At 31.4% G+C, this 15,245-nt stretch overlaps 1 protein-coding gene across 2 annotated transcripts; it reads left to right on the plus strand.

Annotated features, from left to right (window-relative positions):
- The first annotated feature begins 355 nt into the window (after positions 1–355).
- On the plus strand, positions 356–14,436 carry LOC131958127 (uncharacterized). Of its 2 annotated transcripts, XM_059323005.1 has the most exons (15): positions 361–496; positions 2,577–2,707; positions 3,166–3,341; positions 3,544–3,586; positions 3,854–4,039; positions 4,811–4,923; positions 5,475–5,619; positions 5,933–6,117; positions 6,258–6,329; positions 6,778–6,904; positions 7,374–7,619; positions 7,751–7,858; positions 8,116–8,213; positions 9,062–9,445; positions 9,723–14,436. In XM_059323005.1, the coding sequence occupies exons 3-15, from the start codon at positions 3,246–3,248 to the stop codon at positions 10,344–10,346; spliced, it is 2,427 nt and encodes an 808-aa protein (XP_059178988.1). In that variant the 5' UTR covers positions 361–496; positions 2,577–2,707; positions 3,166–3,245; the 3' UTR covers positions 10,347–14,436. The 2 variants fall into 2 exon arrangements, with proteins under 2 accessions (XP_059178987.1, XP_059178988.1); XM_059323004.1 differs by lacking the exon at positions 2,577–2,707 and having other exon boundaries at positions 356–496.
- The last annotated feature ends 809 nt before the right edge of the window (positions 14,437–15,245 follow it).

A 15,245-nucleotide genomic window follows, 5' to 3' on the forward strand; every position in this document is an offset into this window, starting at 1 on the left:
GCCCCCCCCCCGAAGAAAATTTACCGCCCCCCCCCCCCCCCCCCCCGAAGATTTCAAGTGCCCCCCCGGAGAAAAAAGTCTGGAAGAAACACTGGTTTTATGTCAGTGTCTTAGTGTCTTATGATGCATCGTCACGTTCAGTAAACTATTTTACCAAGTTAAGGTCTACTGACTTTGAAAGGACGCGTACTTTATAGATCCAGATGGTAGGTAATTGAATGTAGAATATATAAAATCTCTAGGCCTACATTGAGACCACTCGGTAGGCCTAATGTGTAAAGTTGTCCTAAGTTTACTGCAAGTCAGACAGCGAATGGGGTGCAATGTGTGTCGCTAGTTTCCGGGTTGGGCTCTCGCTCGCGGTTGGCTAGCCTATGTTGTTTAGTAGATCCACCAGTACCAAAGTGAGGATACAGTCAGTGATACTAACTTTGTCACAACTTTTTGGAAAATGGTTTAATGTTGTTTATGTTTAGGTAGAACTACTTAGATTCTAGTAAGTAAACTGCTGTAGATTATTAGTATACATTAGTTAGATATAGATTTAGAATCTAGATCTATCATTCTAGTCTTGTTAATTAATTACTAGACTCCTAAAAATGCCTAAAATTGCTAAAATAGATACTTTTTTAGATACTAGATCTAGTTAGTAGTAGATAGGCCTAATAACTTAGTAATAAGTAAATAGTATAGGGCCTATAATATATAATAGTTAAAGTTTAGTATATATCTAAGTATAACACTATAGTAAATAGGCTGTAGGCCTATAGTGTTTATATTTAATAATAGATCTACATCTAGATCTATATAGTATATAGGGGCCTATACTATTAACTGTGCACACTTTAAAACTATCACCCTGGTGGGGGTGGGGTGACACCAACTGCGAAATTTACCGAGGAAAAAGGTTCTTGTTAAATATTGTGAAAAAAAATGCTTTTTCCACTTAATAGGTGGATTAATATATTGACATTATATTGTGTGCACCAATTGACAATTGACCCATTTGGGAAAATGGGAGGTAGGTGACACCAATGGACACGAGCGAGAAAACTCTCAAAGGTATTTGAGAGGTGTATAAATTAGTTTAAAAATCAGGCACGGCGTAGTTACAATTAATATGGTTATAAAATCCTGTCTGTCTGGTTTATTTCGGACTTTACTAAAGATTGGTTCTATTTGATGTTTTAAAAATTTTCGGTAACTAATTGAAAATTTAAAAACAAGCCAAAACAATTTGGTTTTCACGTGTAATGGCGACATAAACAATGGCATCCTGCTATTGGATAGGCCGACATTGATTTTATTGTACACATTGTAAGCTAAAAATAGAAAACTAGGTAATGGGGTTTTTAATTTGCATTGTTATTTAAAAACTTGATCTGCAAAGTTTTGTAAACAAATAGTTATCGATCACTAAGTTACTGTACAGCCAATCAATATTTGTCTTACGAAAGTGAAACATCCGGTTTTAACTTAGGCTTGATGAAAATAAATAGAAATGTAGCCTTAAACTCAACAAATTATTTTCAAGTTCTCTGGATTTACAACTTTTATAGCATTTATTCTAAAAATATAAAATTTCTAAATTAATTTTAGGCTTAAGTTTTTATTTTTTATTTTTTTTTACGGTCTAAATCTAAAAAGCACGTTTTTATTCCATGACAACAACACTATGGAAGGAATCTCGTCAACTCGCTTGTCTCCATTACAACTATATATGTACAAGCATTTCTATTTTTTAACTTACAAATCTAAAATTGATACATAGTAAGAGGCAAGGTTAGGGCAGGGAGAGTGGGGGTGGTCACCCTGGTTGCCTAATGTGGGGGGGGGGGGGGGGAATGTGTAGGCCCCTGGTGCTGTAATGTGTTAGTACATAATCAAAATCCCAGGATTTTTAAAAATTTGTAAAAAAAATAATTCATTCAAATTATTATGTACTAGTGGGTGCTTAACAACTTCTAAATAAGGTGCTACGTACTGCTATATACTGCTATTTGTTATTTCCAAACACGGAGCATGTATAATTCCTTCTAGTTTTCAAAATGGTTAGCTTCAATATGATAATTGTTTTTCCTTGAAAAGGAATAACCAATAGTTCTGGCAGACATGCCTACCATCCCGCCAAAAGCTGAATTGTTCCGCTTGTTTAAAAAAAATCATTTCCAGTTCCACCATCCTGTTTTTGTCAAAGTTTGTCCCGCTTTTTGAAAATAAATTAATTAATAAAGAAAAGTAATAACTCTTAATTTATATTTTATATAGCATACAAAGCCTTCAGCATTTGTTGTTCTTATAGCCTAGAACATAGCAATGCAGCAATAATCAAATCAATAAAGTTATGTCAAAGCTCTGGTTTTTTATTGGGGATGGGGGGGGGTGGTCTCAGGTAACTGGTTAACATTTTTTTTTAAATGTATGCTGACATAAACCAGTATTTAAATGTATCCTAAAGACTAGTTTTATATAACTAGAAGCCGACTAATATCATTAGACTAATTTTTTATTTTTTACTTAGTAAAGTAGTGTCAGCATGTATGTTCCTCTTTTTAGCTTCAAATTCCTCTTTTTAGGCATGACTGTTCCTACTTTTGGCTGTCAGGGGTAGGCATGTCTGTAATCTGGTTGTAACTTGAATTTTTAAAATTTCCTTTGATAATATGGATACATAATTCTAAAATCATTCAAGTGATGATCTTTTTAAGTAAGTCAAGTTGAATTTTCTTGATTTTTTTCACAATCAGCTATTTTCTCATTAAATTTCTTCTTCTTGTTATTGATTGTGATTCTTAAATTTAAAAAAAAAAATTTCAATCATGCATCTCATGTCAGCTAAAATTGCATTCTTTATTTAAATATTTTGACATGACTTAAGCGTTCCGTCTACCGATTGATTGTATCACAACACTAATAGGTTCAAATAACAAATAGTATTTAGGGTTTGATTGTATCACAACACTAATAGGTTCAAAAAAACAAATAGTATTTAGGGTTTGATTGTATCACAACACTAATAGGTTCAAATAAAATAGTATTTAGGGTTTGATTGTATCACAACACTAATAGGTTCAGGTAAAATAGTGTTATTTTTCTAAACCATTTACTGTTAAACCGAAGCGGAACTCCAACTAAACATTAGTAGTATTTTTGTTTTTTTTCCAGGCTTGATGGAATGAATAAAACCTGAAGTGGCTACAGTTGGATATAGCACCTTACCACAAGCCCCTGTTGAAGGAGTTGCTATGAAGATGTGGATCCTCTGCTTGGCTGTGTTGCTGCATCTAGTGTGCCCAGCTGCTACAACTTGCAGCTTGGTTATATTGGATGAAAATGGCAAAGTATATATAACTTGTTTTTACTGTTTGTATACAAACTTAACTATTACAATTACCTCTTTAAAAATAGATTTATATATAATTTTTTCAGTCTAACCTGGGTATATTTTTTCTTTATTTTTATGGTGTTGTTTATGTAGATTATATATGTAGTGTAATAAGCCCTATTTATTTTATTATTTAAATTTATGCATTTCTTTCTCAGCTTACAAACAGCACCATTTGTCTTGAAGAATATGGCACTAGTAGTAAGTCTAGATTTTATGAGTTAATCTCTTATAAAAAGCTTTAAGACTTGACTTGTTAACCAAAATGTTTTATTTTTTTATATTAACATATTTCATTAGAACTAGTTTTTTAAAATACAAAGTGACATAGCAAAAACTAGTATGTTCTTAAACTGTACAAACTAAACTAAATTAAAACTGTAAAGAAAACCTTACCAACTAAATTAACATTTTCAGATTGCAGTGGCTTTGTAAAGAAAACCTTACAAACTAAATTAAAATTTTCAGATTGCATTCAATTTGTAAATACATTCAACACATCTTTTCTGCCACCTGGATATTTGGAGCAACAACTGGATGTACAGAAACCAGCTCAGATGGACCTCATTAGCCTTAACTCTAATACCACTGACAACTCCGGAGTACAGTGGATAGTTCCTGGAATGTCAGTGAGGTGGAACCCCCCTATAACAGGTTATTATAATCTATGTATGTTTAGAGTTACCATGGTAAAACATAGGATTGATAACCCAAAAGTTCCAAGAACTTTCTGGCTACTGGTTCTATACCTGATTTGGGTATCAAAAACTAAAGGTGGTACAACATAAAATTTGTTTGTTTTAATATATTGAAAGATTACTGCTGTATAAACTGGTGGGAAATGTATAAATTATTTACTCTAATCTTCTTAATTGGACAATATTGCATGTTCTTTTCTCACCGTTTTAAAGTATTGTAAGGTATTGTTTTATTGAGTTTTCTGGTTGGACTACATAAACAAGCCCTATGAGTTCAGTTATAACATGTTATGTGTAATATTTAAAAGCATTTTATAATATTTATTGTGTGGGACACAAATATGGTGAACACTTACAATCTGCTGTTGGACTTTGTTCATGAAAAAATAATTTTACTAACTTATTCTTTGACAATATCCAGACAATTCTCAACATGAATTAGAAACCTCAAGTGATCAAGTTCCAGGATATGTTTTATTGGACAAATTTTATTGTACACGGTTGACACTCAAATTTTAGTTAGACCTCATTTAGCTGAAAAGTCCCAAAGCATCTAAGGACAGTCTAATGATGAGTGTGCTCATCTCCCAATATTTCATTATCTACTCTTGTCAGAACAATTTTGACAATACCTGACCATTGATAAACAAACTGCCTACATCCAATCTTTTGAAAGCAACTAATTCAAATGTTCATTAATTTACTTAATCCTCTATTGAATTTTCAGGCTCTGCAAAAAATGCTTTGGAAGGATACCTCCTTACCTGGGATGCCTTGAATCAAGGTGTTAGATGCAGGCTTTTTAAGTTTGACAAAAACCATGCTGATAAATTGAGGAATGTGAGTAGCTTTGTTTTAGTACACTAACAACTTTTCTGTAATTTTTTATTCTGCCGTTTAAAATTATACAAATGCAAATTCAATAAAGTTGCGTTATTCAATTTTAAGAAACTCATTTGATTTTCCCCTTGTTAGTACGTAAACAAAAGCTTGATTCTATAAATGTTTTGCATTTAAGTATTTAAGAAGTTACAATACATTTAAGCCTCATAATTTTGCAGATAAAAAGCATAGTGTTCAAAATACTTTAAGTACTATATATAGTGTATCTTATAGCTATATCTTCTTTTGAAAGTTTATGTCACATTGTAATGTCACCAAAGCTTGACTTAGATTTTTAAAAAACTCACTGGTTTGATGGGAATAGTTGAAATTCCATAGCAAAATTTCAGACAGATGTTTGGATTAATTACCTTTTAATTGGAATATAGTTTCAATAATGCTAAGTAAATAAATTTCTGTGTATGGTTATTGAAAAATTAATTCATTCTTTTGACATCAACGTTCAGTCTAAACTGTTTTGTGAGTTAATGTGAAGCCTTTTTTTCCAGCTCAACTTTAAGTACAACATAGCTTCTTTACCTCCAAGTGCAAATTTAACTTTCCGAATATACAGCATGCCTCCGCCTGAACCAAATAAAAAGGATGATAACAACTTTTTTGTTTCAATGCGAGCAACAAGTTCAACTGGAAATAGTAAGTGATCTACAGTTTTTTTAAAAAGATTTTTTGTAAAATCTGCTAAAGTTAAACTCAAGTTTTAAGAAATTTTTAAGATGGTGGATCCTTGAAATACATTTCTTCATGTTGAAAAAAGTTTTTGCATTAATTCTTTGTATGCTGGTTCTTTTATGTCATACCTGACAGCTATTTGAGTCAATAATTTTACAGGCTTTAATTGAATAGATTGCCCAGTCAAATTACTTGCTGTGAATGCAGTTTTTGATTGGAGCCCACTTCTCTTTTGTAACTCAACTATTCATATAAATTTCTAATTTTTTTTTTAAAGAGCTGTATTCTGAACCTGGCAAATGGTCTCCAACTGTTTCTGTCAGAACTTACAGCTATGGTAAAATAGATGTGAGGTTCACTCTGTCACCTATAAGTTATAATCTCACAAATTTTCAAGTTCTACTCATGAAAACAAGCGTTGATCTGAACAACTACTTTAAAATGGAACGCTACACTGGAGAGGTGTGTTTGAGCCCGTCACTTTGTTTCACTACTCAAGTTAATTGTAATTTAATATTGATCGCTATGCACATAGTAATTATTTATATAAACAAAGACTTAAAAATGCATTAACTTTATTCAAAACAAATTTTTGTTTTCAGTTGTATACGCCAGATATTTCAGAGGGTTTAGTATCTTTTGATGGTTTGGAGTCTGATTTCTATTCTGTGATTGTAAGTATGATAATTGTTTTCAGAGATATATTTGTGTGGCAGAGTTAGTTTTTGTTCCTGAAAAATCTGCGGGCTCTTAAAGAGGTTCTTGATCTCTGAAAAAGGTTGTTCTTTGTAATTTGTGTTATCAATTGCTATGTTTAGAAACATTACATTATAATCATTAGAGAACTTCCCCCTTGTTTATATTTATTAATACCTAAAACGTGAATTTGTAACATTGAAGTATAATTTTCACCAACTACAAGAGAAACATTGAAATGAATAAAAGGCTGCCGACTAGCTACACTCTGTTGACACTCCCTACACTGCTTACACACTCCTTCGTTCACACTACTTCCATGCCTACACACTTTCGTATAGACATCTACGTCACAGTGGTAAGAATTAAGTATGATAATAAGATGTACTTGCAATGTTTTTTTATTCTTACTTTAACTATTTGCAGGTGAGAGTAATTGATACCTACCCAAATGATAAAGAAAAGTGTTACTGCTGGTTAAATGATGGAGACAAATATTGTGCCAATACCTGTGGTACTACCAGAACTGAAGCCTTTTATTTAAATGTCACAGGTAGGAGAATTTTGAGAAATTACACACAATAGAGTTCGAGAGTTGTATATCAAAAGGTATTATGACAATAGTCTATGTTGCAGACATATTTCATTTTTTTTTTTAAATTAAATTTTGAGGGATTGTATGACATTTCTATTTGTTGAATTTAATAAAAACTAAATAGTTTTTTTTTAAGTTATATATTTTGGTATTGTCGATTCAATTTTTCTAATGTTACCTCATAAATTGGTTCTACTCAAATATTTATGCAGTAGACGGATAAAATGCTAATATGGTAGCATCAAAATATAATTTTTATTTTTGCTTACACTTGCGAAAAATATTTATGAAAGCACTTTTTAAGTCAGAATTATCATTAAATTTGAATGTATAATGTGTTGTTTTTTTTAAAGTTTGACACAAAAGTAGTACCTTATTACAAATGGCATCTTTTTTTTTTTGTCAAATAATAATTTTAAATGCACAGAAACACCACCAACCTCAAGTGTGGCAACACCACCACCCTCAAGTGAGGCAACACCACCACCAACAAGGGACACACAGACAACATCAACTCTTGGGCCAAGCCCTCCAGCAAATGAAGGATCAAGTTTAACTGAACAAGAGAAAATTATCATTGGCGTGTGTGTAGGATTAGTCCTCTTCTTTATTGTTGTAATACTGCTGTTGTGCTTGATAAACAAACTATGCCCGCTCTCAAATATTAATTTTGGTAAGTTTAACATACAAATAAACTTAGTAATATTTTTGTTACCTAGTTTAATCTATTAAACTTCTATTAGTTAACATTTTACAATGTTTTTATGTCTTAGGCTGTATTTTTGTTTTTCTTTTTTTCTATAGTGAAGTCTTGCTTACAACGGTTCGACAACAATAAAAAATGGAAACCATCATTTCAGCAGACGAGTAATCTAGATAATGGAAAGTTTACAGTTACTGAGCCAGTAATTAGTATGTTACTTTATTATTTTTAATTAGTCACACTTATGAATTTTCTGAGTATGTTTTTATGTTATTGTTTATCTTTCATTTCATTTTTTATTTTATGCTAGCTTTTTTTTTTTAAATCAAACTAGCAAGTATACTTTACTAACTTCTACTTAAGCTTGAATTTTTTCTTTTATTCAAAAGTTGGTAATTTTAAATTTTATGCATTTGACTTTAATTATCATGTTCAAAAATTAAAACCTTTTAAATGCCATTTACAGAAATGCCAGCGCTAAAGAAAAAGAGTGTCTACATCATGTCTGCCATGGATCACAACAAACACGATCAACTGGTCAATTCTTTTGTGGTCTTTCTTGAGGTAACCTAAGGATTAATTTAAAATATTTATCATCGTACAATTTACATTTCAGAAGTTAGTCTTGAAAAGAAATCAGATTTCAAACATTCTTCAGAGTTAAATTTCCAAAACTCAAAACCGGCCTAGATATTTATTAGCTTTACAGTTGCTGAATGGTTTCTAAAGTTTTATTAACTCTTTAAGACCGTAACAATGCTCCCAGCTGTTGGCCCACTAGCCTGCCATACCTTAACTACGCTCCCAGCATCAGATATTTATTCCTTATTTAATCCGTTGTTTCTCTGAACCCAAATTTTTAATCATAAATCTAGGTCATGATATCATTAGTTCAGCCATGTTTCAGTGTATTTACTTGTAGTTTTCTCATTGGTTTCATATTGTATTCTATAGAATGTTTTGTTGTTGTAAAACCACTAGCAAAAGGCCATTTTTTTAAAAAACTGCAGAGTGCCATTCAGCAGCCGTGTCTAAATGTGTACATCGCTACATTATAAAATTAACCAAAATTAAAGTGTTTGTTAATACTAATCCAATTCATGATTTATTTTTTTTAATAATGGATGTACTTTTTTCTATGAATAAGATTAATAACTCATGAAAATTAATTCTAATCATTAATTTTTCCGACAAGCGTATTTTTTTTAAAGGTATTGAAAAAAAATTTGTTGAAAAAATAATTCAGGTAAAATGTAAAAATAATTTTGGGCTTAAAGATTATGGCCTTTAAAATCCCATCTCCTTATTTAAATATGTATTCTAAATTCAGCAATATTCAATATATGTATGCTTTAGTTATTACAACTCTGTTCTGTTTGTAGCTTAATTGTGATTTTTATTTCTCTTCCCAGAGACATTGTTATTGCGATGTTATCTACCCTCCTCATGCTACCCTGAGTGAAGGAGCCTATGCCTGGTTTATAAAAAACATTGAAACTGCTGAGAAAATTATTTTAATTGATTCCTTGGGCGCATTAGAGGAAGCAGACATTCATTTGAAAAACTCATCACGTAAAAGACATGACCTAGGACCAGAAGGGTTGCTATTTTCCTTGGCATTGAAGCACATTTTCATCAAAGGCATGGACAATGTAATACCTATCCATTTTGACAAACAAGGTTGCTCCAAATATTTGCTGAAACCACATTCTTATAAAATTCCAGAAGAGTTACCCATGTTTTTAAAAGAACTGCATTCTCTTGATGGAAAAATAGCCTCTACTGGTGTTTACACTGTAAGTATTTATTTTCTTTGCATATACTTTATGGATAGTTATATTTTAGAGTAACATTAGCAAATTCCATTTTGTATCTTTGTTGAAATTTCCCATAAACTAGCTCTGGGATAATAAAAAAGTATGGCTAAAAATAGATTTAAATAAATAATTTTATTTCTAATTAATTGCTTTAATTAAAGTTTATTACAGATTTTACTTTTTAAAATGTATATACTATGCATGAATTTTTATTCATAGTAATATTTTAAATTAATCTCATTCCTTCAAATTTCAGAACTTCTTGCCTATGTGCAAAGAAAACATCCAAAATTTACCAGAGGGAAAGAATCTTTTGTCTGCCATTCAGTTATCAAAATCATACGAGGCTGACAACCCAGACTGGATAAAACATGTGTACACTGATCGTACATCTCCAACTGCTCCACCATTCCAGACCATGATTTCAGCCTCTGGCGACTCTGGTAACTACTCTGATCTGGACAGGACTTCATCTGTGTCCACTCAAGATCTGACCATCTCCGGCCCTACAAGCCCAACATCAGATTTTGAACAAATCTGTTTTTCACCGGACAGGGAACTAGAGCTGAGCATTTTTACTGTTTGTACAGAATTTCCTCAACCACCACAGCCTTACATTGCTGATGATACATTCAGTCAAGCCGTGGCTAAAATCAACAGGGAAAGTGCCGAGGATTTTGACACTGTAACTGAAGTAACGTCCTATTCAGTTGATGGTCAAAGAATTATTGCCCCATGCACAGTGTCAACAACTGGGGATGATTTGAGCACCTGTTTCAGAGCTATCAACCAACAGTATGAGAACAATGCCCAGTCCATCAATCAAGATGGCTGGCAGTCCATCAATCAAGATGGCTGGCAGATTCAGAATAACGTCTAAAAGTGTGAAGTTTTGAATCTGTTGTTCTCCTGTTAAAACAAAAACAACTTCAGTGAGTGAACTGTGTCTGTTGGATTTCTTAACTGGTGTTACCAATAATTGTAGAGGTAAAGGAAGGTAACTGTGGATTGGACAGAACACAAACTCTGATCATCTACTAACAAAGTAGATTAGGAGATAAAAAATACTATGGATATGCATAAAACAATGGATTTTACTATTGTAAATGGATTATAGAAGACATACAAATTTAAGATAATTTTTAAAAAAAAACATCTTCTTTTACTATCCTTACAGTTGTTAAATTTTGAAATTGTTTGTCTTTAAATTAAATAATTGTAGAGCATATGTATTTTATTACTTATAATGCATGCCATTATCTTAAGAACCACATATAATAATTGCAAGCATGTGGCACTGAAAGCTGCATTCTTTTTCTTATTGGAAGTAAGAAAATTCATCTAGGTATCTACTTTAGATCTGTGATCTGAACAAGTTAGATTAAAATACAAACAGTGGATCTGTTTGTTTATTCAGCTCCGTTATCTTTTCTGTGTAACAAGCAAGTAATTGCACACAAACCAAAACTGATCTGGTGAAACGCAACCATGTTTGCTTCGACAGCCTCCAGAGAAATTAAAATGTTTGACTGAAATCTTTTGTCATTGAGGCAAGTGGTTTAACCTATACTGATAAAATAGGAAGTGACAAAATTACTGCCAAAATTCTCTTATGTTTCATCACTATCACACCACTTTTCACAGGCACATGAATCTTTTTTTTTTTCATTTTCTTGAGTCCCACTAGAAAAACTGGATCAAGTTATATTTCTTTTTAAAGCTGTTAGTTACTGGTTTATGATTTTGGGATTTGTGCCATAATATATAGGAACAAGTAGTCTATACATTAAAACTGATAACTTCAACATTTGTAAAATGACCATGACAATATGTGAATGTTAGATATAATTTAAAATTTGATAACAAAAAATATTATAAATGTAAATTATTATTCTGGGGATATTTACTCTGATCTAGAAAGGAAAATACTCTTATGATTTACTGCAGGAGTACAGCCTGTCCGTAAAATATTCAGCCCCAAGTATACTAAATACACAAAGTAGTTATTCTGAATACACAAAGTACTTTTACTTATTTAAAAATTAAAATCCATTCAGATGTTAAGATGACACATGTCACTTGGCCAAATTATTTTTAATGTGCCTTCCTTTAATGAATTAGTTTCAAAAGATTATCCTTGAGCTTCTATTTCAAGATGTTGAACTGTTACCAAACCTTGTGATACTTAATGTACTTCATTTCCAAAACATTTAATTAAGCCTTCGTGTTAAAACAAAATTTTTGCTTCAGACTCATAATTTAGTGTGTTAGCAGGAAAAAAAATCTTCCAATGCCCAAGCTACTATGTTAAAGTAGATTTCAGGGATGATATGTGCTTATCTTGCCAATTAAAGTAATTATCTACTTTATGTTAAAAGCAATTAGTGTCATGACTCTTCCTTTTTTTAGTAAGATTTTTACAAGTAATAAACCATCAGTGGTTTGCTTAGTAGTTATGAATTGGAAATAATATACAAGGTTGAATAGAGGAAAAAATCTGTTCTCTGTATATGATAGATTAATTGTTGACATTTGTATTGCATTTCTGTGGTTATAAAATATTTTAGATAATCTTAAATTCATATTAAAATTGTATATTAGTTTTATTACTAAGTATGTTGAAAATTGTCATCATCATTACATATATATATCATGAACATATCAAGGCGGTAATTTAAAGAAGCTGATTTATTTTATTTTTTTTTTGCTTGGTCTTCCACTATTTCTTGATTTAAGATTGCAAAGCTGTTTACATGTCCTTTTTTTTTTAAACAAAAAATCTAAGCCTTATAACCAGACAAGCTTAGTGGCAATTAAATGTAGCATCATACGTTTGAATCTCTAAAATTGATTACATTATTTTTAGTACTGACTGATTATCTAATCTTGTAGTACTGACTGATTATCTATTCTTTGTAGTCATTCTCTTTCCTTTAATTTATGAAGTTTCTAAAAAAAAGTTCAAGTTGTTTTTATTGCTACATTATTTTTTTATTATTGTTCTTTTACTATGCAAAACTGTGCAAGGCAGCTGTCATAACATATATTTTTTTGTGAATACAACTTTTCAACAACAAAAAATTGTATATCTAAAACTAGAAGTAAACTTTTAGAAGTGTGAAATATTACTTTTAAAATAAAGACAGAAATTAGTGTTATAATTTTTTTTTAAATCTTTTTTTTTTCATCCACCCACCCCCTTGTTAGTGGTATTTGATTTATTGAGTAGCAATAGTAATACACTCACATGTCCAATCTTGCAACCTATTTGTGAAGTGGCCCAACATTTATAGTGTTGCTGTTTCAGCAACATACAACAGGGTAGCTCTACTTAAAACTGCAAATAAGTAAGAGCAATCTGTGTATTTTGCATCGTACTTCTTACTTATCCATCATTAAAACACTAATATTGTCCCTCATTCTTAGATATATGATTCTTAAAAGCATTCAATCACAAGGTTATATTATGTGTTTACTGTTAGGTAGTTTATATATTTAAACTTTTACAACTTTGGTTACAAACCAATAGCTGTAACAATGCTTGTTAATATTTGTTATTTTACATTTTTTGCTAATTTATAAGGCATTCTTGTTTATTTTACCCTCAGAACTTACTTTGAAATCAAAATAATGCATAATATGTATCAAGCTAGTTAGTTAACTTTTTTTATATTTAATGGATGTGATGTGGGGGGGGGGGTCTGCCCCTGGCATGGCAGCATTTTTTAAAACTATAAATATGAGGTGACAATGGCATATCAAGAGTCCAACCCTACGTTGTATGGGACTGTCACATCTAGAGTAGTGATTTTATTGAGTCCAACCCTGCATAGTATGGGGCTGTCACATCTAGGGTAGTGATTTCATAGTCCAACCTTATGTTGTATGGGGCTGTCTCATCTAGAGTAGTGATTTCATAGTCCAACCTTATGTTGTATGGGGCTGTCACATCTAGAGTAGTGATAATGAGTAAAACCTTATGTTGTATGGGGCTGTCACATCTAGAGAAGTGATTGCGTCCAACCGTATTGCTTGAGGCTGTCTCATCTAGAGTAGTGATATCACTGAGAAAAACCATATGTTGTATGGGGCTGTGACATCTAGAGTACTAGAGTAGTCATATCACTGATTGAAACCCTATGTTTGGGGCTGTGATATCATTGAGTCCAATCCTATGTTGTATGGGGCTGTGACATCTAGAGTACTAGAGTAGTCATATCACTGAGTGAAACCCTATGTTTGGGGCTGTGACATCTAGAGTACTAGAGTAGTCATATCACTGATTGAAACCCTATGTTTGGGGCTGTGATATCATTGAGTCCAATCCTATGTTGTATGGGGCTGTGACATCTAGAGTACAAGTAGTCATATCACTGAGTAAAACCAAGGGTCTCTATTGGTGAGACTTGCAAACATGCTGCACAACATTTTTATGAAAAAATATATATTTACAGTGTTATGTTTATTTGTAGGTTCTTGATTGAAACACCCATGTGGGACCAAAATGGGCAGACAATCTATTGAGGTCACTATTTTGTTTTACTAAAATATTCCATCACTGTTTAGTGTTATGTAACTCTTAGAAATTGTCATAACCTTATCTAGAAACCAAAGATGTTTTACAGTTGCTGCCCCTGTTTATCAGAGTTGTTTTATATTTTATTTTTTTTTTTGCTGATACTTTGCTGTTATATTGTAGGAAGCTGATTTGTGTAGATGATGGTTCTATAATTGTACATGTTGATGTAAAATAATAGATTTTAATTTTACCATATTGGGCAATAATAGACAGCTTTTTTTAACAATATATTTTACCCACCAGCAGATAAATTTTAAAAAATATTCTTGAACCTACTTGGAATTTTTTTTTTCTGTTAAATCTTCTCCTGCTTTGTTTTACACATAATTTTTTAATATAATGAGCTGTATTAAATGAATTATTTTAATAAAAAGTATCATGTTTCTTTCTATTCATCTCTCTTAGCTGAATGTTATGTTAGCAAATTAGTATCACTTACTGATAGCCATACACACATTTGTGAAACTAGTATGTCTATATTTCACCCCTATTAGTACTAAGTCATAGGTCGGTGTGTTTGAGATGGTAAAGCTCATGGTTGCTAAACTGAAAAGTCCTGAGTTCGAACCCATGTGCAGATGAGACGCAATAGCTGGGTAAATCTAGCAGATACAACTCCTAACTCATACAACTGCAGCCTTCTAGTTTTTTCTTGGTTAGACAAGTGGAAGCAAATCCAGAAAAGCGGGCTGAAATCGGAATCAATAGCCTATATGGTGTTTAACAAACTGACAAGTAATACTTAATTGTGTTGGACAAAATCCCATCCAACATTACAATGAAGAAAAAGAAACACTGATTCATGGCATTAAAGTCTCAAAAAACAAACCTAACTAGACTAGATGCCCACTTCAGATTATGTTCATATTATTTTTATATGGTTATGGCTATTTGAAACTAAATATCAATTCAATATAATAATTTTACTAATAATGTAGTTGAACACACACACACATATATATATATATATATATATATATATATATATATATATATATATATATATATATATATATATATATATATATATATATATATATACACATATATAGCTGGCTACTTTAAACATATCTGCCCCAATGGAGAAAAATGTCCACATTTATATATATATATATATATATATATATATATATATATATATATATATATATATGTATATGTATATATATGTATATATATATATATATATGTATATATATA

Source organism: Physella acuta, unplaced genomic scaffold (genome assembly GCF_028476545.2).
Source record: "Physella acuta isolate Inbredline_101_S28 unplaced genomic scaffold, ASM2847654v3 ptg001293l, whole genome shotgun sequence".
NCBI classification, from domain to species: Eukaryota; Metazoa; Mollusca; class Gastropoda; family Physidae; genus Physella; species Physella acuta.

Excerpts from the sequence above, each read along its gene's own strand:
- LOC131958127 (XM_059323004.1), top strand. The coding sequence starts at position 3,246 with ATGAAGATGTGGATCCTCTGCTTGGCTGTGTTGCTGCATCTAGTGTGC. Across the intron at positions 6,905-7,373 it reads CTTTTATTTAAATGTCACAG|AAACACCACCAACCTCAAGT; the intron begins GTAGGAGAATTT and ends TTAAATGCACAG. Across the intron at positions 9,446-9,722 it reads CCTCTACTGGTGTTTACACT|AACTTCTTGCCTATGTGCAA; the intron begins GTAAGTATTTAT and ends TTCAAATTTCAG.